The following is a 27265-nucleotide window of genomic DNA, read 5'->3' on the forward strand; positions in this document are numbered from 1 at the left end:
AGTCAAACATTTCAGATCTGATTTGAACTGGTTCAAACTGAGTTTGAACATCACTCACCTATCAGGCCAGAGGGTAATTCAGATAACCCTTGGGCAATGTTCATGTATTCTTGTGGATCAGGACCTGTTTAAATCAAAATAATGTCCATGAAAATAGAACTAATATAATTAAAACTGTTTATTACAATGTGTCTTTGTGTTCAGTGTGTGTTTTTAACGTACCGAGCTCCTGTATTTCCCTCAGTATTCTGTCCAACTTTGGTAACTCAGACCTCCATGTCACAAAGGATTCCCACATCGCCCTCCGGGCCTGGGAGCCTTTGCCATTTACCAAACTGAGGAAGAGTCTGGAACCCTCTGTCCGGTTTCCTTTCTCTGTCAGTTCAGTGACTTTCTACAAAAGGAAACAATGGACTTATTGTGGAGCAGACAGACAGATATACAGAATGTGCAGGAAACAGTAACTGAATGAAACTCTAAATCTATATTGTGTAAGAATAGGGATTTACTGACACCCTGCAGTATATTCAACATGATTAATTTACTTGTCCATCAATGTGCAACATTACGGCAAAACGATGCCACAACAAGAACGGAAGAGGGGGAGAGTGAGAGAGGAAAAGAAATGGATGGCGGGCATCACTGTATCGTTGCTGAAATAAGATCATTGTTGGGTGCTTACATCTATGGATACATACTTAAATGGTTGGGTTGACTCTGTTCTCTTAGAAAAATAAAAGTCCTTATAAAGAGGTGACATCGGACTGGACGATGTAGCTGTGAAGAAACTGCACAGGAAAAATTACTCTGATGGAACAGTAACCAGGTTGTCGGCTACAAATTCCAGTGGGAATTTGAAGAGGCATGTAAAGAGGTCAATGTTAAAATAGTCATGGGGAATTTCAATATGCAGGTAGCTTTGGAAAATCAGGTCAATGCCAAGTGAGGGACTTCACAGAATGCCTCTGAGATGGCTTTTGAGAAAAGCCTGTGGTTGAACCCACTATAAGAAAGGCAGCTCTGGAGTCTCTGTTGTGTATTGCACCATATTTAATTGGGGAGCTTAAGGTAAATAAAGAGGCAGTGATCATAATATAGCAGAACTCACACTGCAGTTTGAGAGGAGAAGGTAAAAGTTAGAGGTATCCGTATTACAGTGGAATAAAGGAATTACAGAGGCATGAGAGAGGAGCTGGGCAAAACAAAAATGGAAGAGGACACTAGCAGAGGCAACAGCAGAGCAGGGATAGATGAGGATTCTGGGAGCGATTCGGAAGGCGCAGGTAGAGGTACATAATCCCAAAGATGAAACATTATACCAGAGGGAGGATGATCAACCGTGGCTGACGAGGAAGTCAATGCCAGGACAAAAGCAAAGGAGAGGGCATAGAATATAGAAAAATATAGTAGAAAGCTGGAGGACTGGGTAGCTTTTACTAGACAGCAGAAAGCAACTAAAAAGCCGTACGTAGAGAGAATATGAATGTAGCCTGGCTAATAATGTAAAATAGCTTACCATTTTTTGGATATATATGTCCTTTTAGGACAACCTATTGATTTTTGGTGTCATGAGATATCAGCTTTGTGAGTGGTAGTTCATGTGTAAGCAATCTTAATGTTTTCCCAGGAAGTTACCGGGAAAGTTGTTGAACCGAAGGATGTGTGTGTTGTCTACATGGACTTTAGCACGGCATTTGACAAGGTTCCGCAAAGGAGTGTGGGCAAGAAAGCTCAGTTCCTCAGCATTCAAGGTAAACTGGTAAACTGGATTGGACAATGGCTTTTCTGAAGAAGGCAGAGAGTGGTGAGAGACTGTTGCATCTCTGACTGGGAGTTTGTAACTCGTGTGGTGCTACAGGGATCAGTGCTGAGTCCGTTGTTGTTTGTCATCTATATCGATGATCTGGATGAAAATGTGGTTAACTGGATCAGTAAATTTGCGGATGACACCAAGAGTGGGGACGTGTGGTGGAGAGTGAGGAAGACGACCAAAGCTTGCAGTGGTGTCGAAACCAGCTAAAAAATGGGCTGTAAAATGACCGATGCAATTTAATGCAGACAAGCACAACATACAGTAACCGGTAGGGCACTAAGGAGTGTGGTAGAACAATATATCCGGAATACAGGTCCATAATTCATTAAAAGTGGCGACAAAGGTAGATAGATCAGAAAGGATTTGGCACACTAACCTTCATAAATGAAAATAGTGAGTACAGGAGATGAGATATCATGTTGAACGTGTATAAAGCGTTGGAGAGGCCTATTTTTCAGTATTGTGTGCAGACCCGATCATCTACTTATAAGACAGATGTAAAGAAGGTTGGAAGAGTGGAGAGAAAATTCACAGGGATGTTGCCGGGACTGGAGGACCTGAGGTATAAGAAAAGACTGAACAAGTCGGGCTTTATACCTTGGAATGCAGAAGATGAAAGGGTGATTTGATAGAGGTACACAAAATTATGAGGGTCACAGATAGGGTAAATGAGGGGAAACTTCTTCACTCAGAGGGTGGCGAGAGTGTGGAAGCGGCTAGCAGCGCAAGTGGTACAAGCGGTTAAGAGAAGTCTGGATAGATATATGAATGATAAGGGTGTAGAGCGCCATGGCCCAGTGCAGGTCATTGGGAATAGGCAGTTTCAGTAGTCCGGCATGGAATAGATGGGCCAAAGGGCCTATTTCTGTACTGTACTTTTCTATGACTATGACAAGTCAGCCACTCATTGCTTGGGAATTCAGACAAGCTGTGCTGTGGTTAGCAGGTTTCCCTCGCTCAAGTACAGCAGTGAAGCCATTTTGCCCAATTTACAATCCGACAGTTTAATATTCATCCTGGATTAATGAACTGAGGTGAATTTGACCGACGGTACAGGTAAAATACAAAATTAATTTTAGACTGACTGCCTGTTCAACAGTCCAGATATGCAGTCACTGTTCTTATATCACACTGATAAATACAGCAGGTATGAGAGGAAAAGGTGACGCTGAACCTGCAGTTTCCAGTGCTCCCCACCTTAACAGCTGAAACCAGATCTGTTGGAGTCAAGTCAGAGATCAAAGTCTCCATTGTCATGTCGAACTCCTAGAACGTGCAGGAGATTAATATTGATCACTATTCCCTCTGATATCAGCAGTTCAGTAACAATACACTAAATACACTCACCTCATTTTCTTCTCTGCTGAGATGTCCCTCCTTTGTCAACATCCAACCGAGTCTTTCAACCTTTTCTTCAATCGCCTGTTTGAGTCTGTCTCTGTAGTACTTTGTCAGTTGGTACAGTCGATACTCCTCCCCCTGTGCCAGGAGGTCGGAGATTGTAAACACCGGCTCTGCGAATATAAAAACCGACCCATCAATGCGCTGGGCATGACGTTACCAGAAGGACCACATTCACTAGAAACCTGTCTCTACCACCGTCCCACCCACTTGCTGATTTCAGTTTAAAATGGGCAACAAATGTTGGGACTGTCAATGATAGTCGCTTCCCAGAGATACTCTCTCCATCCTGGTGAGTACTTTTCCCATAACTCATATCCTAGAAATACTCTTTTATCCAGACAGCTGCATTTCCTCCGATACACATCTTGGAAATCCTCAGAGCAGGTAGCACATTTCCTGTAGTGGGGTAACAGGTGCCTCACTACACCACATGCACCACATCAACACATTTTCCCTCTCTGACCAGCCCTCCAACAAGGAATCACATTTACCCGCTTCCTACCTCATTCTTTGAACACATCACCCTCATATTTCACTCACCTGCTCCTTGTTGGGCACTTGACAATTCCGTGTTTAATGAGCTTCCCAGCTGACCGTCAGTCGCCTCACTTGTGCTGGTTCCAGGGTCCTGATTGGTGTCTCTGACGTCACTGTCTCTGGGCTGAATTTGCTCCTCCTCCTCTGCGGCCGGACCGCATTCCATTGGGACATTGCTCTCAATCTGACCCTGCTTTGGTACCTTGTTTCCCGTGTCCCGATCATCTTCCCTCGATGATCCGCCTGGTAAAAACCGCTTGAGTACTTTCTGTACCCGATTTAATTTCCCACCTGAAGTAAATGATGAATAGCAGGTTTAGAGTGATTTATACTCGAACAAGCATTCACAATGGGTGTCTGCAATAGAGTCGAGACTCCGCAAAACCAGAGTTGGAGTGGGACTGTGCTGGTGAATGTGAACCACACCTCCTGCCAGGTGACCATCCTGATAAGCCGGTGTCTGGACACATCCACTCCCAGAAAAAGAACTGGACAGACACAGTAACACTGATCACCGAATACACATTAGTTGAACAGACTGATAACCAGAGGTTATTACTGGAACGGCATCAGGTGATAGCGGGAATTATCACTGGGATTATCTTTCCCATACATGAATCTCTCTGGATCACAAAATGTCCAGTCACCTGTGTCACTCACAGACAAGCCACTGGATTACTCATGGTCAAATCCTCCAGATTAAATGTTCTCCGTTTGCTTTGTCACACACTGTCTTATCCCCTGGGTCACAGAATGACTATTGCCTTGAAACGAACAATGTCCAGTCTCCTGGGTTACAGACTGACCATAACCTTGAAGTCCATGATGCCTGGTCCCCTGGGTCCCATCCCGTCTCCTGGATAATGATCGTCAGGGAACAACCGTACAAATTATTGGCAAATGGAGAGTCTTGCGTGCAGTTCTAGTAGCTAAACTTAAAATCTCGCTTTTGCAGTTGCTAATCTATAGGATGGACGTGACTCAGCTGGAAAGAGTGTAGAGGAGATTGACAAGAACATTACTGGATGGGGTTGTTTGGTTTTTGTGTTATATGGTTCGGCTGGGACAGTTTGCACCGGATCATGGGAGCTTTAACGGTGCCCTTACACACGTACATAAAAAAAATCATGGTGTAGGTAGGGCAGATAGTCACAGTCTTTTTTCCCAGGTTAGGGGAGTCTGAGACTCGAGGGCAGAAATTTAAAATTATGTATAAAGTGAAAAATTGGCAGTTACCACAAGGTATCCAAAGGTTGTTTAAAATGAAAAAAAGTCGTCATGATTTAAGAGGAACATGTATATTTCAAAAACAAAGGATAAGTCCAAATGTAAAAAAATCATTGTATTTCAGTCGGAGGGGGCAACAGTTGCAGTAAGAATTAAAAAAAAAAACATTCACCACATTCAACAAGTTTAAAAAACTATTTAAAAATAATTTAATGAACAAATATAAAAATACGTGATTTTAAATGAATGGGAGTAATGTAAATAAATGATACTTGTGTCATAGTCCAGTCCGTGAAGTCCGCGTTTCGGCTCACGGTCCGGTCCGTGGACTCCAGACTCCGAATCTTCAGGCTGTCCCTTGTCTCATTTGGGGCTTTATCGTAGGCACCTGATTCTCGTCATTGATCCGGGAATTTAAGTGGCCCTGAGTTCGAGTTTAGGTGCTGGTTCGTTTTGTCAGTATCCAGTCCTTATCTCTGTGTGGTCCGTCTCGTCAGTATCCTGTACTTGCCTCTGTGTGGGTTCGTCCCATCGGTATCCGGTCCTCTCTTCCTTGCCGTTACCCTACGGTGGGATCTGACCCTCCCGGTCCTTGCCTCCGTTGGGTAAGTCAGGTTGTCATTGCCGTTACCCTGAGGCTGTACTGTTTCCTTCCTTCCCTCCGACGCCCTGCCTGGAGCCTCGCCTCTGCCTCTGCCTGGGGTCTCGCCCTGTATGGAACAGACTGTCCATTTTCACGCATTCGCTAGGTAGGTCCGACCGTTTGGCCGCTACCTAGCGTTGGGAACTGTCTTGCCGTGTTCAGCGTTCTGTGTAATGAGTCCCTGCACTACGTCCTGTACCCAAGGAGGGGTCCCGGCTCGGTGTACCATGTTCCTGTCTCTCCTTCGACTCTGTGTTCTGCTTTCCTGCTCGCCCTCGAGCAAGGCTCAGTGATCTGCGTTCCTGTTCTTCCTCGACTAAGGCTCTACGTTCCTGTCTCTTCCTCGGCCAAGTCAAGGCTTCGGGGTCTCCTACAGTCCCAGTCACGTCCAAGGTCCTTGTCCCATCCTAGCCACGGCTTTGTGTTCTCATCTTGTCATGTGCCTTGCCCTGTAGCCACGTCTTGTTCTCGCCTGGTTCTGGAGTCCGAGCCCGAGTCAAGACCCAGGTTCTGGGTTCTTGTACCGTCTCTGGCACGGAGTTCAAGCCCAGGCTCCTGGTTCCCAGTTCTATGTCGGTTCCGCTATCCTAGTTAAGTCCTAGCCCAGGACCAGAACCCTGTGTCATGTCCAGCGTCCTTTCTTCCTCACTTCCCTTGCTTCCTTCTCACGCCTACTCCCGTTCCTGGAAGTTCAGTGTCTGTGTCTTGCTTTTGGGTCCACTCCCAACACCCACCTTGTGACACTTGGAATTGGATTTCGTGTTAAAAGATGATGATTTTTTTTTGATGTGACGATTGTCTGCAAATCTGCTTTTTGTATAACAAGCTGTAGCTTCAGCCTCCGCCCTTTCGGTCAGTTTTAAAGAATATCTATGTTTTCTTGTTGTTTTTTATTATTTAGTTTTGTCTTATGAAATCATCGTTGAACATGATGTTTGTTTTTTTTTTGGTTATGCTTGTACTGACAGAAATAAAATTTCTTTCATTCATTCATTCAAAAGGGATTGAAGGGGCATTTTTTCCACGAGGTGGGTGATGTGTATTAATTATGTGTAGCCAGAGGAGGCTGTGAACACAAATAAAATTACAAAGTTGAGAAGACGTAAGCAGGAAAAAGGATCGAAGAAGTCTGCAAGGGAAATCTGGGAAAAGTGGCTGGGAAATCGGGCAAGCTCAGAGACATTTAAAACAGTATGAATTAGCTGGGACCTGTGTCCAGGCTGTAATCTGTGTTTTATTCCACCCGGAATTACAGAGTTGAGCACCATCACAATGCCTACAGGAAACAGAGACAGCTGGTCATTGGTTGTACCAGGTCTCTCATCACAGATACTGGGAATTTAAATTCAGGTAGCAGATCATCTCACGAGAGAAATACAGAGAGCTCACGTTCACCATTTGGCCACTAACCAGACATGGATTGGGGTATTAAAACAGAATCAGAATCAGGTTTATTATCACCGGCACGTGACGTGAAATTCGTTAACTCAGCAGCAGAAGTTCAATGCAAAACATAATCTAGCAGGGAAAAATATTAATGAATAAAATAAAATAATAATAATAATAAACAAATAAACCAATTACTTATATTGAATAGATTTTTTAAAAACGTGCAGAATCAGAAAGAGTGCACATCAAAAAAAACGTTAAAAAAAAAGGTAAGGTAGTGTCCAAAGATTCAAAATTCACTTAGGAATCCGATGGCAGAGGAGACAAATCTGTTCCTGAATCGCTGAGTGTCTGCCTTCAGGCTTCTGTACCTCCTACCTGATGCTAACAGTGAGGAAAGGGCATGCCCAGTGTGCTGGGGGTTCTTAATAATGGACGCTGCCTTTCTGATGCACTGCTCCCTGAAGATGACCTGGGTACTTTGTAGGCTAGTGCCCAAGATGGAGCTGACTAGACTTACAAACTTCTGCAGCTTCTCTCGGTCCTGTGCAGTAGCCCCTCCATTTCAGACAGTGATGCACCAAAGCAGACAACAAGTCTATCTAAAATGAAGTGTCTCCTGATCCTCAGCCGTTTCCAAGGCTGGCAACGTTCACGGCTTGGCTACAGAAAACACCGTTCGGAAAATTCCCCTCATCTACTTTGTGCAGCGAGGGGGGAGTTGATATCTGCCCTGACAACACCTGAAATGTTGTATTATCACAAAATCTCTGAAATCCCGGAAATGTTCTTACCTCCTGCCTCTAAATTTTATAAACGAAAGTTGGAGATGTCTTTCAACTCTAAACAGGCCCTGATGTGCAACAAACCTTGAAACTGGACTTTTACGAAACAAACAACACCGCTGTCACATTCCTGTTAGTGTTTCACTCTCAACCTGCTGATTCAGGGTCTCCTGCTTCTTTCACTCAGGTGAAGCTTTGCCTGGTGAGCGGAGTCATTTGCCTGGTGTCAGTCAGGTCCCTACACTGGAACTGTTGGATTGATCGATTACACAAAGCCGCTATACCAGTGGGATCAATGATACTGCTTGATGAAACTTTTCTCAGCCCTGTTAGCGCCTGTGTAAGTTTCTTCGTCTGAACTATTGTGCACCAACAGGGCAGAAGATTCATTATAAAGATCCCCGTGAACATACCTGCAGCCATTCTGATTCCGACTGACGGTTGTTTTGATTGTCGTCGTCTTGTTTACACTTTGATCGCTGTGCATGACAGCCCCACCTGCTGGTGATGTCCTGAATTACACAAAACAAACAGACTGTGAGTCAGAGAGAGCAGGATTACTTTGCAAATGTGACAGTATCGCCGTCCTCTGTATCCCAACAGCATTTCACTTAGAGACCAAACATCAACTCCTACGCCACGTTGTACGTCTGTCCAGTGATATCTGAGGCATCCTACTGATAGAGTCACAGAGCAAGAGCACAGGTACAAACCATTCAGCCCATCGATACAATGCTGACCACAGTGCACACAGAGATGGCCCCAATTTCCTGTATTTGGCCCATTTCCCTCCTGGCCTCTTCATTCTATCTTCACATCCCAACCACTTCTTGAATTATACCATTGTGCCTGCCTCATCCACTTCCTCTGGCAGGTCCCTCCACATAATCACCAGCCTCTCTATGAAACTGTTGCTGCTCGTGTTGGTCTTGCAATCTATTTACAACTCCTCTAAGCTACGATCATCTTCACCGTGAGTACCATCTACTAATTTTGTGTCATCCGTGAACTTACCAGTGAAGCCTTGTGCACTTGCATTCAAATCATTGCTATCAAATAACGAATATCAAATGTCCCAATTTGTAGCTTTGCGGTACACCACTAGTTACCCGCCTCCATTCTGAGGAGAAACCTTCAACCATCACTCTTTGCTTGCTACCTTCGAGGGAACTTTTGAATCCATCTAACTTCCACTCTCTGTACCGCATGGGACCTTATCTTCCAGACCAAGCTGTCATGAGGTACCTTGCCAAAGGCTTTAGTGGACTTCAATGTACAACATCCACTCCACCACCCTTATTGACAATCATCTTGAAAAACTTTAAGAAGTGTTGTTGAACACAACTTTCCATGCACCATGCCATGGTGACTCCTGATCAGTCTCTGTCGATACAAATGTTAGTAGATATTCTGTGTGTGACTGGTCCATCCTGCGGAAAATTATCTCCGGCACCTCCCCTTCCATTTTCTCCACTCACCATCAAAAAGCCAAAATGGCAACCTGTAATAAGATTATGCTTCTCCAAATGCTTAAATGCTCTAATCTGTTGTGAACCATGGTTCGTTTATATAAAAATTCTTTAACTGCGTCTGCAGCAAATCTACCCCGACCGCACTCAAGTGTTCCTGAAACAACCTTCACAGTTCCATTGTACATTTCCCTTTGAAAATGTTTTCCTAATTTACACTCCCAAGTTGCTCCTCATACCATTGTAACTATCCATCCACTAATTCAATACTGCCTTGTATCGTCTGCTACTATCCTTGTCCATGACCATGATAAAAGTTATGGTGTTGTGGTCACTATCTAAAAAGGTCACCCATCGTGACATCTGTCATTTGACCAACATCATTGCCTCATACTAGATGCAGTAGGGCAACTCCTCCAGTTAGCCCATCCACATACTATGTCAAGAATCCCTCCTGGACACGCAACGCATTCTGCCCCACTGACACCTTTTGGAACAAGGAGGTGGGATCAACATCAGGAAACTTGAGGTCAATAATGATAATAACCTTGTTGTTTTTGCACCTTTCCCAAAACTGTCAACTTATTTTCTCACATTATCCCTGTGGCTTTGGGGGAGGCCTATTGAATACTCCCTGAATGATAGCCCCCTTCCCGTTTCTGAATTTCACTTACATTGATGTCCTCTGTTTATGTTGCTGTGATACCATCCCTAATTAGTAAAGACAATTCTCCCCTTTTCACCCCCCTCCCCCCATGCGTATTATGAAATAACTAAGACCTGGAGCATCAAGCACCAATCCTGCCCTTGTAACAGTCAGGTCTGTGTAATGGTGATAACATGTACCATCCATGTTCTAAGTTACTCTTACTCTTAATACTTATTGTATTGAATTAAACATATTTCCAACTGACTACATGATGCCCTGTCCACAACCGATCCTTCCACAGTCTCTCTGAACATTGCATCTGCCTTTATATCAACTCTTCTATCATCTGACCAAACACACTGGTTCCCATTCCGCAACGACTGAGTTTAATCCGACCTTGCCAGCTCCAGCAGTTCTGCTGCAAGAACATTTGTTCATCTCAAGAACAGATTTAACCCATGCCTTTGGTACAGAGTCAAATGGGAAAATAACTTCATTGTAAAACCCAATTCTGCTTAATCACAGATTCGTAGGTTCTGACAATTTATTAGTAGAAAAGCACTTGATGACGACAGGGTATGTAAATGTAAAATATTGTTTGGCATTTTCTAGTTCGGACTGAAAGAAATGTGGTGCCGGGACATTTGGCTTCAAGAGGGTTTGCTGTTAGCAGAGGCTTGCACGACGATATACTCGAGGGCAAGTATATCATTGCAGCTTGCAATAGACAGAGGAGTCAATGACATGTTGCTGTAGTTCATAGTAATTCCACATTTCTGCAATCACTACAGCTGGAAACAACTGCGGCCTCTTATAAAGGGAGGAAATTCTCAACGCATTTTGAGAACATTGTGACCGAGCACAGACAAGCAAAGAAACTGCAGAGATGACGTTTGAAATGAGCAAACAAAATAAGGGAATATGCGTGGCTTCACAGAGCTAATGCAGACAGCACATTTGTAAATCTGGAATGATTGCAACTGGGTCTGATAGAGTCATAACTGGTATTGCTAGGCTCATTCAGTCCCACTCCAGCTATTTCCTCTATTCCTTGGTACAGAAATGTAATGTCTAAAGAACCAGTGTTTGGGTAAATGAGACTCAGCAAACTTTCTCCTGACTAAATCAATGGAAACTCCGAGTCAGATGGGTTCTCTCGAATTGGTGCTCTCAGTCCTCGGGCTGGTTCATTGTTGTTGTTCCCTTGTCTTCAGTTGCGGGTTGCTTCCAGTCGTGGACTTTTCTTCCTGTAAATCTCGCAGACCAGGGCTAACTTTAACCAGAGAGATAATGAAGCATGTTAACAATACAAAGGAGAACAAAGCATTAAACGAAAATTTAAATCTTGAACGCATATATAATGATCCGAGTGAAGGAATCTGTAACTGTCCCTCACACGTTTCAAAACCAGACATGGGATACAAAAGAACACACACAAAGGGCTGAAGGAACTCATCAGGCCAGGTCGATTCTACCCTCTTTCATAGATGCTGCCTGACCTGCTGAGTTCCTCCAGCATTTTGTGTGTGTTGCTTGTATTTCCACCAACTGCAGATTTTCTCTTATTTATGATGGGATACAATGAAGTCATTGTTCTGTCATGGTATAAGATACAGATCACAATACATAGGAGTAGAATTAGGTGATTTGGTCATGCTCTATAATCAATCTTGGAGGACTTTTTTCCAACACCATATTCTTGCTTCCCTGCTATAACACTCAACCTATTTAGCAATCCAGAACATGAATATAACCATCGGCAGTCTCCACCACCCTCTGCGGTAACAAATTCCACAGATCAACCATTTGACTAAAGTAATTTCTCTCATCACAGTTTTATAACCATATAACAATTACAGCATGGAAACAGGCCATTTTGGCCCTTCTAGTCTGTGCCGAAAGCTTGTCTCACCTAGTCCCACCTAACTGCACTCAGGCCATAACCCTTCATTCCTTTCCTGTCCATATACCTTTCCAATTTTTTTAAATGACAAAATCGAACCTGCCTCTACCACTTCTACTGGTAGCACGTTCCACACAGCTACCATTCCCTGATTAATGACATTCCCCCTCGTGTTACCATTAAACGTTTGCCCCCTAACTCTCAACTCATGTCCTCTTGTTTGAATCTCCCCTACTCTGAATGGAAAAAGACTATCCACGTCAACTCTATCTATCCCCCTCATAAGTTTAAATACCGCTATCAAGTCCCCCCTCAGCCTTCTAAACTCCAAAGCATAAATACCTAACTTGTTCAACCTTTCTCTGTAACTTAGGTGCTGAAACCGAGGTAACATTCTAGTAAATCTCCTCTGTACTCTCTCTATTTAGTTGACTTTTTTAAAGTGAAGCTTCTTTATTCTGAATCTAAACTCTTAGATCTCAGACTCTCCGTCTAATCGAGACATCCTCTCCATTCCCACTGTATCCAGGCTTGTCGTTATTCAGTTGTGAAAATCATTACCGCCGCTCACACCCCCAGCCCCCAAGCACCATCCCACTGAACTCCACTGAACACAGGCCCAGGGTCATCAGATGCTCCTCATGCATAAAACTGATCATTCCTTAGCAACAAGTGTACTGAACACATTTCCAGGAATAACAGGACAATTGGCAGGCCTGGGCAGGGTTGTATGGGAGACCGACAGTTGCCCAGGCTGCAAGACTTCCCCTCTCCACGCCACCGATGTTGTCCAAACGAAGGGCACGAGGACCCAAGCAGCTTGGCACCGGTGTCGTCACAGAGCAATGTGTGGTTAAGTGCCTTGCTCAAGGACACAAACCTGCTGCCTCAGCTGAGGCTCGAACCAGTGACCTTCAGGTTAGTAGTCCAATACCTTGTCCACTAGAACACGCGCCAACACACATACCACTAGATACTAGCTAACAGGTTCTAAAATAACAAAGCCAGAACAAACAATAAGAAGTTCGGTATATGTTGTTTTCCACTCAACAAGCTTTATCAACGCACCATGAAAAGTATCCCATCCATATCCCTGACACCTTCGTATGGATACTGCTCTGCCCGTGACTAAGAAAATGCAGAGGGCTGTGGACCCAGCAGAACAAATCATTGATCCACTCCACTGATCTGTCTATACTTCCCGCTGCCTCAGTAAAGCAGCCGAAAAATAAACGATCACCACAACCCTGAACGTTCTCACTTCTCACCCTCCCATCGGGTCGAAGATAAAATAAAACAGAAACATTCCAACGGGCTCAATGACGGTTTCCATTCGCAAACTGTAAGCATAATGCTTTCTTACACTCTGTTATTATTTTACTTGAACGTACTAACAAATAAATAAGTAAATCAATTACATGAATTGAATAGATTTAAAAGAATGTGCGAAATCAGAAACACTGTATATTAAGTAAGTGAGGTAATATCTAAAGCGTCAATGTCCATTTAGGAATCGGATGGCAGAGGGGAAGAAACTGTTCCTGAATCACTGAGTGTATGTCTTTAGGCTTCTGTACCTCCTTCCTGACTGTAACAATGAGATAATCAGTGTCCAGACGGTGCAATTAATCTGTTTAATCTTCTCTGTCTGCAAGAACACAACAGGACGAATGGCCCCTTCCAGTGTACTGGGAAAATTATCGACCCCAGGCATCGATCCGGCCGAAGCTTGGATCTGATACCGGGCCGGGTGATGGAGATGAAGTGCCCGAGGTACAACTTAACGGATGGGTTTAGTCCGGCATCACCACCTCATCCCGCTCATCGCATCGGGCTTCCCCCCTCCGGATCGGACTCAGGACTCACCGATAGGAAATTGTCGGTCTCGTTCCCGCATCGCGACCGGCCTCAATACTCATCGATGGGAACTTGATTCATCTGCCCCGTAGACAGTGTTTCGACCCCCGGCTTCACGCCGCTGATACGTTTCAACACAGAACGGAAAGAAAACCACCGCCCATCCGAAGACTGTGTGTATTTTACGCTGATAGCTGCGTCATCAGAGCATGGGCGGGGCCTCAAGCAAAAAACGAAATGGTAGGGAGAAAGGGGATCCCGTGACGTACAGACTGTCTTCCAACTGAACCTCACCTGTATCCACCACTCACTCCCCAGCTCTTGCCCCATCCCCACCCCTCACCTCTTTTCTCTGACTAGTTCCTGTCCAATCTCAGTCCAGAGGGAGGGGCTCGGCCCGAAATGTTGACGGTCCATTTCCCTCCATAGATGCTGCCCGACCCACTGAGTTCCTCTGGCAGTTTGTTCTTTGGTCTATGTAACCCGTGTTAGTATGGGGAGCGGGATTTTACAACGTAATCCCGATATAATCTCAACGAAACCCAAATAATTGTTACGGTAATTACCACACTTAAACAGGAGAAAGCTTGCAAACGCTGGAAATCCAAAGCAACACACACAAAATGTTGGAGGAACTCAGCACATCAGGCAGTATCTATGGAAAGAGTAGTTCGACATTCTGTGAAAAGAACCTTCTTCATTGCTATGGGGGGGAAGGGGAAGATATCTGAATAAAAAGGTAGAGGAGGGGAAAGAGGCGAGCTGGAAGGTGATAGGTGAAGTCAAGTGATGGACTGGTCAAGGGCTGGAGATAAAAGAATCCGAGAGTTGTCAATAGGGGAACGGGAAGGAGGAACCCGGGGAAATTATAGGCTGGTGAGCAGAAATGAAAGTTCAGAGTGGAGAATAGAGAAGTGGGAGTGGGGGAGTTTGTTTACTGGAAGGAGAATTCAATATTCGTACAATCAGGTTGGAGGGTACCAGATGGAATATAAGGTGTTGCTCCTCCACCCTGGGGGTGGTCTCATTTTGGTACAAGAGGAAAAACTTCAGCCACTGGGAAGTACCCCTTGCGGCAGATGATACAGAGATACTCGACAAAACAGTCTCCCAGTTTATGGTGGGTCTCACCAAAGCAAAGGAGGCCGCATCGGGAGCTCGGGACACAAAAAATGACCCCAGCAAATTCGCAGATGAAGTGTTGCCTCACCTGGAAGGACTGTTTTGTGTCTGAATGGAGGTGAGGGCGGAGGTGTACGGGGAGGTGTAGCATTTAGTCCGCTTGCAGGGATAAATGGCTGGAGGGAGATTAATGAGGAGGGAAGAATGAACAAGGCAATTGTTGAGTGATCCCTGTTGAAAGAAGAAGGCGGGGTGCGAGCGAGGAAGGTAATGATATGTTTAGTTGTAATATCTCTCAGGAGAACACTGTCAGTTCCGTAATCCTGGAGTCCCATCCCAGGATTATAGACCAATAACCAACACTCCCAGGACTCTTTCCTGTCGGTAATATTCAGCAGTATCTGGTCTAATCCCAGTTCTAAAATTAACACACCGCTCCATCTCATAATAGAACTAGAGCCTGATGATGCTTTAACTGGGCGGGGAACCCGGGCCATGGGTCGCCAGTTGGTGGGAATATATTTTAACTTGTCTGCAGAAGGTTAATTGAGCGCTTCTGTTTATTATCGTTATCGAACTGCGGAGCGGGACAAGGATCACTGCAATTCGCCGCCACATCTCCCATAATGAAACAATAAGAAAATGCTTTTAATATAAAACTGAAAATAAATCACTGGAAACTTAGTACAGGTTATTGTCTTTCTTATGCACAGACATAGGCTGACTGCAAGATGTTTGTGGCATCCTGAAGGGATGTGCATAAATAAATAAATATCTAAATGCATTCTTTTTCTCTTTATTCCAATATAAACATGATAAATTCCATACAGTGAATGCTCAAGGCATCCGGGCCTCCACACCGGCTCCTGAGGCCACTGAAGGACGTTGTGGAGAGAGCAATAAAATGTTCAACACTCCTTGCAACTCCAGTGAGCTGTTACCCTGGTGATGGAGGAAGTGTCTCAGCAGAACTAACTAAAAATAGGAAATAAGGAATTCACATGCTCTGAGTTTCATTATGACAAAAATGAATACTGGGCTCTCAGCCATTTTGTAATGTGGAAGATAAAATTCAAATGGCTGTTTTAACCCTGTCTCGAGGTGCCTCCAGTAAATCTGTTGGTAGTTTCATCTCCACAGAACTTCCAGCAGTGCAGAAGCTGTTCCAAAATCAAACACGTTGTTGGATGTGGCCTATCTGCTTCAAATGGCAACTATGGGATATTTACAAAAGACATCACACAATACACTGTGCTGATAACCATTAAGTGTCCTTCTTTGTTCAATTAAGTTGTTAAAAATTCCATCATATTCTTGTGTCTGCAAATAACTACGATCTACCCCAGGCATTGATCCAGGTGATATTCAGATCCTGCTACTGGACAGAATGATGGAAGAGAAAGTCCCCAGATACAACTGAATAGAGTGAGCTTGTGATCTCAGATCCTAGACTCCCCTATTGGTGAAAACATCCTGTCCCTAGCACTCTATCCAGACCTCAGGATTTCATTGACGTTTCTGTTTCCAGAGTCACCACCCCTCCACTGAGATCAGGCCCAGAAAGACCAAATGCTCCTCAGACATAAAACTTTTCATTCTAGAATCAATCTTGTGAACTTTGTAAACAACAACTGTAATGAACACATTCCCTCGGATAGAGACAATTTGGTGGCGGAATAATTTATTAAGCGACATGTATTGTTTCTTAGTGCCCGATTAACAGTCAAAAAAGATGAGTGTGCTATCTAGTCAATGAACCGAAAGAGATGGGGTACATGTTCAATGATTTTTGTTTGCCTGTATTTACTTGGCAGACAGATACACAGACTATAGAAATCGGGAAACGTTAGTCTTGTTATAGATTGTATGTAGATTACAGAACAGGTGCTTGATGAATTAGAATGGACAAACACCCCGGGCCTAAGATGGTGTTCCTTCGGACCCTGTGGGAGGCCAGTGCACAAACTGCTCGAACACTGTCAGAGACATATAGAATACATAGAGCTACAGGTGATATGCCAGAGGATGGGACGATAGATGGTTTTGCTCATTTGTGTTAGAAAGGCGAGAAAAAAAAGAAGGGATACTATATGCACGTGATCCTGACATCAGCCTTGAGTATGTCTGTGGAAGGTATTTTAAGAAATGGAATTTATCATTTTTCGAAATACTGGGCTTGATGAGGGACAGTCAGACTGGCAGGTCATGTCTTATCAAGTTATTCTGCATGGGAGGCTGGCCCAAAAGGGAAAGGTACGTAGTACTCAGGATGAAGCAAGCGGAAAAGCCAGAGAGTGCTCTGAATGGAGTCATGAAACTCGCGAGGTGCTGCAGGGAAAGCGACTGGGTGCCTGGTACTGATAGTAATGATTGAGATAACAGATGAAAATGTGGCAAACTAGAGCAGCAAACAGTTTGATTACACTGAGATGGAATGTAGCAGGCAGTGAGAAAGGCTACCAAAGGTGCGTTGTAATCTTGAGCAGCTGGGAAGTCAGGTTACAGACTAGCGGGGGAATTTAATGCAAAGAACAGCGAGCTGTTGCAATTTGGCAAGATGAACCGGGGTATGACTTGCACAGGTATTGGCAATGGTCTGTGGTACGTCAAAAGATGAACTTACATGGGAATACAGGTAAAAGATTCCTTGAAAATGACCACACAGTTAGATGTATTTACAAGCTATAAATGCAAGGCGCACTCAAGAGATAAAGAACCGAAAATAAACGAAAGGGAAAATAATAATTGAGTTGTTGTGATGCAGGCTGGACAGAGGCTGAAAAAGTTTGTTGATATATATGATTAAGGTGGAAGGATACAGACTGAACATAGGTTAAACAAGATGATTGATATATATCATTGAAGTGGAAGATAACAGACTGGACAGAGGTTGAACAAGATGGTTGATATATATCATTGAAGTGGTGGGATACAGGCTGGACAGAGGTTGAACAAGATGATTGATATATATCATTGTGGTGCTGGGATACAGGCTGGGCAGAGGTTGAACAAGATGGTTGATATATATCATTGAGGTGGTGGGATACAGGCTGGGCAGAGGTTGAACAAGATGATTGATATATATCATTGAGGTGGTGGGATACAGGCTGGACAGAGGTTGAACAAGATGGTTGATGTATATCATTGAGGTGGTGGGATACAGGCTGGACAGAGGTTGAACAAGATGGTTGATATATATCATTGAGGTGGTGGGATACAGACTGGACAGAGATTGAACAAGATGATTGATATATATCATTGAGGTGGTCGGATACAGGCTGGGAAGAGGTTGAACAAGGTGGTTGATATATATCATTGAGGTGGTGGGATACAGACTGGACAAAGGTTAAACTAGGTGGTTGATATATAGCATTGAGGTGATGGGATACAGACTGGACAGAGGTTGAACAAGATGGTTGATATGTATCATTAACTTGACGGGATACAAGCTGGAAAAATGTTGAACAAAATCGACATGGAGTAAGCTGATGGAACCAGGTGGGAGAAGGAATCAATGAAAATCACAGGTGGTCCACCAGCAACACGCAGATACTAAATTAATATTGAATGAAAAGATTCTCAGATGATGAAGTTGGAACAAATGTTACGTACCCGTGGGTATCTTTGTTCTTGTCACGTGACAGTGGTGTTGAAGCTATACTGGACTTAAGGTAATGGTCTTGTGATGGTGGAGTGACGTCATTTTCCCGCCAGTAGAGGTCATGTGACAGGTTTTTTTAACAGGGTATAAAAAGAGGATCCCTCCCTGTGAAGATTGGCAGTTCGTGGCTGGATTTGCCATTTTGACTCCATGCCACTGCGTGGTCCAATATTATGACGCAGTTTAGTTGAAAGGTGTAGTTTTATTTAATGCCTAAAGTTTAAAAGGTCATTGCTGGCAGTTTCTTTATAATACAGCCAGTTAAAAATCAGTGGAGAGTGAAGATCGGAGTTCGGGAATTAAAAGATCGAGGAAATTCGATTTCGTCAGTGAAACAGGTTTGACCTTGTTTGATCCTCATTCGGAAGGAATTCGTTGGCTGTCCCCGTGTTAACCCCTGCGAATAATAGCAGAAAGGGTTGGGTACAGTTTTGTAAAGGAAAGGTCAGTGACTTTAAGCCGTTTCATTTTCATCTTCGTAAATTCTCCGGGAAAAGTATAGTTCGACTGGGAACCGCAACAACACGACGTGAAAGAGAATTTAAATCGACTAAAAAGTCTCTTCTTTAATGGACTGTAAGCATTTCGGACTTTTGCAGTACTACTTTTAAGAACTGTTTTCGCTTTTTTCCTTTAAGAACTGTTTAAGCTTTAACCCTTTAAGAACTGTTTAAGCTGCCGCACAGCAGTTGATTTCCGGTTGCGTTAGTCGTTTTAGGGGGTTTGTTTTTCAGTGATTAATAAATGTTTTATTTGTTATAAAAACCCGTGCCTCACTCATATATTTATTGTTGCTGAATCCGTAACACAAACAACAGGAACTTTGAATTGTGACCTTTGTCCCTCACTAAATTTCATCAACCTACCATAGGGATTATCCCAACAAGATACCTTAGGCGTTCGTACGGCTCCCGCTTTACTCATGACTGCAAGGAACTTCAGAGAGCTGTGGACAGCTGAGGACATCGTGGAAAGCTGTCTGCCCACCATGGACTGTGCCTGTAGCTTCCTGTGTGATCGATAAAACAGGCACAGCATCACCTCGCAGCGCTGGACAGTCAGTCCTACTTGGGTAGAAGATTAAAAAACTAGAAAACACTACAACCAAGGTTAAGAACGGCTTCCATTCTGCTGTAAGAAAAAAGAACGGTCCACAGCAAGATAAGGTGGACTTTAACCTCACAATATAACTTGTTATGACCTTGCACCATTTGTCTACCTGCCCTGCTGTTTCTGTGAAACAATAATGCATTGCTACTCTCTGTTATTGTTTATCTGATATCAGCTCAATGTACTGTTCTGTTCTGTTGTTCTGTATGGACGGTATACTCAACAGGATTTTCATTGCACCTCGTTACATGAGAATAATAAGAAGATTCCCCATTTTAATTGTGTGATAATGGACAAACTGGGCCAAAATTATTTTAAAAGGGTGCAAAGAGACTTGGGAAGGCTTGTGTAGTTTTCCTGCAGCTTAATGTACAGGATACGTCGGTGATGAGGAGGGCAAATGCGATCTTTGGACTCATTTCTAGAGGACTGTAATATAAAAGAAAGGATGTACTGTTGAGAATTTATAAAGTCCTGATGAGGCAACACTTAGAGCATTCTTAGCACCTTTGGGCCCCTAACATAAGAAAGGATGCATTAACAATGGAGAGGATTAAAAGGCGGTTCAGGAAAATGATTCCAAGTTTGCTCCCAAAGAGCGTGTTCCAGTGATGTACTATTCTATGTTCTATCTCCACTCGACCATACGATATAGGAGCAGAATTAGGGCCATTTGGCTCATTGAGTTTACTCCACAATTTCATCATGACTGATCCAAGTTTCCTCTCATTCCCAGTCTCCTGCCTTTTCACCATATCCATTCATGCTCTGACCAATCAGGAATCTATCAACCTCTCTCTTAAATATTCACAAAGATTTGGCCACCACAGCTGCCTGTGGCAAAAGCTAAACTTCCACAGATTCAACATTCTATGGCAAAATAAATTCCTGCTCACCCCATTCTAATAGGGCACCCCTCTATTCTGAGGTACGGTCAGCTGCTTGTAGACTAGCCCATCAGAGGAACCATCATCTCCATAGCAACTCTATCAAAGTTATTTTCACCATTCGTTAGGTTTCAATAAGGTCACCCCTCATGCTTTTGAATTCTAGTGAATACTGGCCCAGAGGCATCAAACGCGGGTCATATGACATATGAATCACTTCCGTGAACAACCTTTGAATCCTATATAATTACAACACATTCCTTTCGAAGTTAAGAGGCCCAAACCTGCTCAAAACGCTCCCAGTGCGGCCTCAGCGGTGCTTTATGAAGTTTCAACATTACATCCCTGCTTTTATATTCTATTCTTCTTGAGATGAATGCTAACATCGCATTTGACTTCCCCACCACAGACTTAACCTGCAAATTAAACTTTAGGGAATCCTGCACAAGGATTCCCAAGTCCCTTTGCACCTCAGTTTTCTTTTCTATCTAGAAAATATTTAACACTTTAATTACGTTACCAAAGTGCATGACCATACACTTCTCGACACTGTATTCCATTTCATTGCCCAGTTTCCTAATTATTCTTTGTCCTTCTGTAACCTTTCTAAATCCTCAAAACCACATGCTCCTCCAACTATCTTCATACCACCTGCAATCATTGCAACAAAGTCATCATTTCAATTGTCAAAATCATTAACATATGACGGAAGATCATCGGTCCAAAAGCAGACTCCTGTGGAGTATCACGAGTCACTGGGAGTGGTTTCCAATCAAACACTGCGTTATCCATTTCAGAATCTGTCTGGTAACGCCATGATCTCGCAGCTTGTTAAGCAACATGTGTTCTGAGAATCCAATACACAGCATCAACAGATTCTCCTTTGTCTATCATGCTTATTATTTCTTCAAAGAACTCCCCATTAGATTTATCAGGCAAGACTACGGCCTATTTTCTGACGGATCTCAAAGTACCCTGAGACCACATCCTTAATAATCAACTTCTATATCGTCCTAAATACTGAGGTCAAACAAACTGACATATGGACTCCCTTCTGCCCCATTCCTTTCTTGAGGAGTGAAGTGACATTTGCAATTTTTAAGTCTTCCGGAACCATTACAGAAGCTAGTGATTCTTGAAAGAACATTATTAATGTCTCACGATCCATTCAGCCACCACTTTTAGAACTCTGGGGTACACACCATCTAGTCCAGGTGACATATCTAACTTCAGACCTTTCAGTTTCCCAAGAAATCTCTCTCTCTAAATATGCTAACTTCACACACTTCATGCCCCCTGACACCAGGAGCTTCCAATACAGTCCTAGTGTCTTCCTCTATGAAGACTGGTGTAAAATGTATCTTCAGTTCGGCCGCCATTGCTGCCCCCCCCCCCTTTACTACCACTCCTGTGTCCTTTTCCAGCGTTCTGATATCCAGTCGAGCCTCTCTTTTACACTTCATAAATCTGAAGAAACGTTTAGTAACATCTTTAATATTGGTTCGTTATCTTTGTTATTTCACCTTTACCTTCCCAATGACTTTTTGTTTGTTTTTACAACCTCACCAGTCCTCCATCTTCCCACAAATTGCTGCTCTGCTGCCATCCCTGCGAGTGATTCTGGCCAATTCCCCTCTCCTGCCTCGGTAATTCCCTGTACACCACTGCAATGATAGTACTTCTGCAATATCGATGCGCCTGTCTTTAGCTTCTCCCTCTGGAGTTTCTATTTGACTCGCACTAGCTGACCGCAGGGAACAGTGAGAGGGACTTTCCAAACACGGATTGAACACTAAACACCGGATCGTGTTTACTGGCAAACATGGAGCAGCCCATTAATTCACAGCCTCTCACTGTGAGGGAAGGAAGGGTAACTCATTTTCTTCACTGATTCCAAAGGACCTCCAGAAGAAAACATCTGAGCACAGAACATAACTACTAACTCATCACTTTATGTGCCCGAGCAGCTTGATCGACGGGTCCATTATATATAGGTCAAAACCTCTGTGATAGCCCAGGACCCAACCTCACGGGGTCCTAATCCATGCCAAAACATTCGCACATCTTCCCGACGTCTCACACAAGACAGTGTAATTAAATTGCCCCGCAACCCATGTCAATCTGACCGAAACTTTTGCTTCATTGCGGAAGGAGGAACGGTCAGTCCCATCTGTTGAAGCAATAAGCTCGGGCGAAGCCCAAACACTGCAAATACTATATTCCTTGTCTCCCCATCCTAGCCTTATAACCCATGGCCCAGGATTCTTTACTGCCCAGTAACGTGCTGCAGTGTCTCAGCTATTCCCAGTTCAAATATAACACTCCTGAACCAACCCATGACGGAATAGTAACATAGAGGAAGCTTTGTCTGGACGGGGATCGGTGTTGAATTCCGGGTCTTGTGTCACAACGCGGACGCGGATATATTTCAACTAATCTAAACTGAGCATACTTGGTGATTATTTTATCGTTGAGTGAGACCTAGACCAGGTTAGTTAGTTAGCCTTATTTCCTGTAGTGGAACAGGAACAATCTGTTTAAATATTAAATAGTTATTATAGTCCTGGAAGCTGAGTAGAGTAGATTTTTCTTTTCTTTTAATGCACAAATGTTGACTGGTTGCAAGATGCAATCCCAACATTCATTGCTCATCTCTTCATTGCAATACAGGCGTCATATATTCCATACAGTAAATGCTCAAAGCATCCTGGAATCCACACCGGTTCCTGAGGTCACTGTGCCTCCACAGTAATTACAGTTGGATAAAATCTTCCCTCCTTGAAGTTCTGGTGTCCTGTTACCCCGGTGACTGAGGAAGAGGCTCACCAGAAGCAAAGCAAAAAGGAAGTAACTGTCTCAACCTCACATGTTTTGAGTTTGCTTATGAACAGAATGAATACTGAACACTCAGAAATGTTGAAATGCTCAAACTAAAATACCAGTATCAAGTAAATCTGCTGTCAGTTCCTTCTCCACAACACTTGCAGCAGTGCTGAAGCTGGTCATTAAATACGGTCAGTCTGCTTCAAAAGTCGGTTATCTGTTATTTACAAAATACATTACACAATACATTGTGGTGATAGTCATGAAATTTCCTTCTTTGCTTAGTTAAGCGATTAAAAGTTTTCAATCAAATTTTTGTAGCTTCGAATAACGTAAAAGTACAGTTGACAATACAGGCAAGTTTCTGACCCTACTAATGGATAGAATGATGGAGGAGAAGGTTTGTAGATACATCGCAGTGATTTGTGAGGTTGTGCTATCTGTTCCAAGACATCTCTCCTGATGAAAACATCTTTATCCGTCCACTAGATGCAGACGTCAGTATTTGCCACGTTTCAGTGAGTTTCCCCGTCCCAGCGTGCCCCCATCAGCCATTTGAGAACAGGCCCAGGGACAGCGAATGCTCCAAATACATAAGGCTTCTCATTCCAGGAATCGTTATTATAAACAATTACTGTGGTAAGCACATTTCCACGAATAACAAACTCTTTGGTGGCAGTATATTTATTTAAGAAAACCCGTTGTTTCCTTACTGGCCCGTTAACTGGTTATACGAACTTCTGAAGATCAGCGTGCTCATGTACGCATGGAGCCGAAAGAAATAGGGGAGATCTTCAATGATTTATCTGGGTGTGCATGTACTTGAGAGACAGATATAGAGACATAGAAATGAGGAAACGTTCGTCAGGTCATGGGTTATGTCCAGTTTACGAAACATGTGCTTGCTCGCTTGAAGTGAGTATAGATGGATAAATCGCCAGGCCTGACAACATATTCCCTGGAAACATTTGGGACGCTAGTGTTGAAACTGCGCGAACGCTGGCAGAGACATACAAAACGGTCATAGTTATAGGTGATGTGCCAGCCGACCAGAGGAGAACTAAATATTCTCATTTTTGTGGGAAAGGTTTGATAATAGAACATAGAACAATACTGCACAGTACAGGTCATTCAGCCCACAATGTTGTGCCGACCTTTAAGCCCTGCCCCCATAATACCCTCCACCTTAAATTCCTTCATATACCTGTCTAGTCGTCTCGTAAATTTCAATAGTGTATCTGCCTCCACCACTGACTCAGTCGGTGCATTCCACGCACCAACCACTCTCTGAGTAAAAAACCTCCTAATATTCTCGTTGAAGTGTCCTCGCCTTACCTTAAAGCCACAGCCTCTTGTATTGAGCAGTGGTGTCCTGGGGAAGAGGCGCTGGTTATCCACTCTATCTATTCCTCTTAAAATCTCTATCATGTCTCCTCTCATCCTACTTCTCTCCAGAGAGTAAATACCTAGATCCCTTAATCTCTGATAATAATGCATACTCTCTAAACCAGGCAGCATCCTGTAAAATCTCCTCTGTACCCTTTCCAATGCTTCCACATCCTTCCTATAGTGAGGCGACCACAACTGGACACAGTACTCTAAGTGTGGCCTAACCAGAGCTTTATAGAGCTGCATCATTACTCCGCAACTCTTAAACTCTATCCCTCGACCTATGAAAGCTAACACCCCATAAGCTTTCTTAACTACCCTATCTAGCTGTGAGGCAACTTTCAAGGATTTGTGGACATGTACCCACAGATCTCCCTGCTCCTCCACACTCCCAAGTATCCTGCCCTTTACTTTGTACTCTGCCTTGGAGTTTGTCCTTCCAAAATGAACCACCTCACACTTCTCCGGGTTGAACTCCGTCTGCCACTTCTCAGCCCAGTTCTGCATCCTAACAATGTCTCTCTGCAGTCTTCGACAATCCTCAAAACTATCCACAACACCACCAGATTTTATGTTGTCTGTAAACTTGCCAAATCACCCTTTAACTCCTACATCCAGGTCGTTAATAAAAATCACGAAAATTAGAGGTCCCAGAACCGATTCTTGCGGGACACCAGAAGTCACAACCCTCCATTCCGAATGTACTTACTCCACCACGGCACTCTGCTTTCTGCAGGGAAGCCAATTCTGAATCCAACCGGCCAACCTTCCCTGGATCACCTCCCTTTTGACTTTCTGTATGAGCCTACCTTGTGGTACCTTGTCAAATGCCTTACTAAAGTCCATGTAGATCGCATCCACTACACTACCCTCATCTATATGCCTGATTATCTCCTGAAAAAAAACTCTATCAGGCTTGTTAGACACGATCCTTCACAGAGACATGCTGACTGTCCCTGATCAGATCATGATACTCTAAATGCCGATAGCTGCTATCTCTAAGAATCTTTTCCAATAGCTTTCCCACCACAGACGTAAGGCTCACTGGTCTATAATTACCCGGACTATCCCTACTACCTTTTTTGAAGAAGGGGACAACATTCGCCTCCCTCCAATCCTCCGCTACTATTCCCGTGGACAACGAGGACAGAAAGATCCTCAGCAATCTCTTCCTTCGCTTCGTGGAGCAACCTGGGGAATATTCCGTGAGACCCCGGGGACTTATCCGTCCTAATGTATTTTAACAACTCCAACACCTCCTCTCCCTTAATATCAACATGTTCCAGATCTTGAACCTCACTCATATTGTCCTCACCGTCTTCACATTCCCTCTCATTGGTGAATACTGAAGAGAAGTATTCATTGAGGACCTTGCTCATTTCCACAGCCTCCAGGCACATTTCCCACCTTTATCTCTAATCTGTCCTACCTTCCCTCCTGTCATCCTTTTGCTCTTCTCATAGTTGAAGAATGCCTTGGGGTTTTCCTTTACCCTACTCGCCAAGGCTTTCTCATATCCCCTTCTTGTTCTCCTCAGCCCCTTCTTCAGCTCCTTTCTTACTACCCTATATTCAGTAGAACCATCTGATCCTTGCTTACTGAACCTCATGTATGCTGCCTTCTTCCACCTGACTAGATTTTCCACCTCACTTGTCACCCATAGTTCCTTCACCCTACCATTCTTTACCTTCCTCACTGGGACAAATTTATCCCTAACATCCTACAAGAGATCCCTAAACATCGACCACATGTCGATAGTACATTTCCCTGCAAAAACATCATCCCAATTCACACCCGCAAGTTCTAGCCTTATAGCCTCACAATTTGCCCTTCCCCAATTAAAAAAAAAATCCTGTCCTCTCTGATTCTGTCCTTTTCCATGATAATGCTAAAGGCCAGGGAGCGGTTGTCGCTGTCCGCAGATTCTCACCCACTGAGTTATCTGTGATTGACCCGGTTCGTACCTAATACTAGATCCAGTATGGCATTCCCCCTAGTCGGCCTGTCAACATACTGTGACAGGAATCCGTCCTGGACACACTTAGCAAACTCTGCCCCATCCAAACCATTGAACTAATCAAGTGCCAATCAGTATTAGGGAAGTTAAAGTCACCCATTATTTTAACACCTTTCCAAAATCTGCCCCCCAATCTGCTCCTCAGTATCTTTGCTGCTACCAGGGGGCCTATAGAATACTCGAAATAGAGTGACTGCTCCCTTCCTGTTCCTGACCCACCCATGCTGACTCAGAAGAGGATCCTGCTACATTACCCAGCCTTTCTCTAGCTCTAATAATATCCCTGACCTGTAATGCTACCGTCCTGCCCTTTTTCCGCCCTCTCTATCCCTTTTAAAACACTGAAATCCAGAAATATTGAGAATCCATTCCTGCCCTGGTGCCAGCCGGGTCTCCGTAATAATTCATGTATCCAAGCTCTCAGTTCATCACCTTTGTTGCTGATACTTTTTGCATTGAAGTACACTCACTTAAGCCCTTCTACCTTTACACCCTTTATTCTGCTTCTCTTTCCTCAAAATGTTTTTAAATGTTAGATCTGGCTTTACTACGTGAACTATGCTTGCAGTTCTCGCATGAC

The 27265-nt window shown here is 43.8% G+C and overlaps 1 protein-coding gene across 1 annotated transcript in view; it reads right to left on the reverse strand.

Moving 5' to 3' along the window:
* The window catches only part of LOC140723623 (NACHT, LRR and PYD domains-containing protein 3-like), a 39140-nt gene that overhangs the window by 10687 nt on the left and 1188 nt on the right, over window positions 1-27265 (reverse strand). The window contains exons 2-6 of the mRNA XM_073038197.1: window positions 8212-8310; window positions 3758-4045; window positions 3161-3327; window positions 223-394; window positions 59-124 (exon numbers count right to left, since the gene is read on the reverse strand). Of these exons, the coding sequence (XP_072894298.1) occupies window positions 59-124; window positions 223-394; window positions 3161-3327; window positions 3758-4045; window positions 8212-8221 (703 nt within the window). The 5' untranslated portion in view covers window positions 8222-8310. The remainder of the gene's footprint in view (window positions 1-58; window positions 125-222; window positions 395-3160; window positions 3328-3757; window positions 4046-8211; window positions 8311-27265) is intronic.

This window comes from Hemitrygon akajei, unplaced genomic scaffold, assembly GCF_048418815.1.
Source record: "Hemitrygon akajei unplaced genomic scaffold, sHemAka1.3 Scf000121, whole genome shotgun sequence".
Taxonomy (NCBI): Eukaryota; Metazoa; Chordata; class Chondrichthyes; order Myliobatiformes; family Dasyatidae; genus Hemitrygon; species Hemitrygon akajei.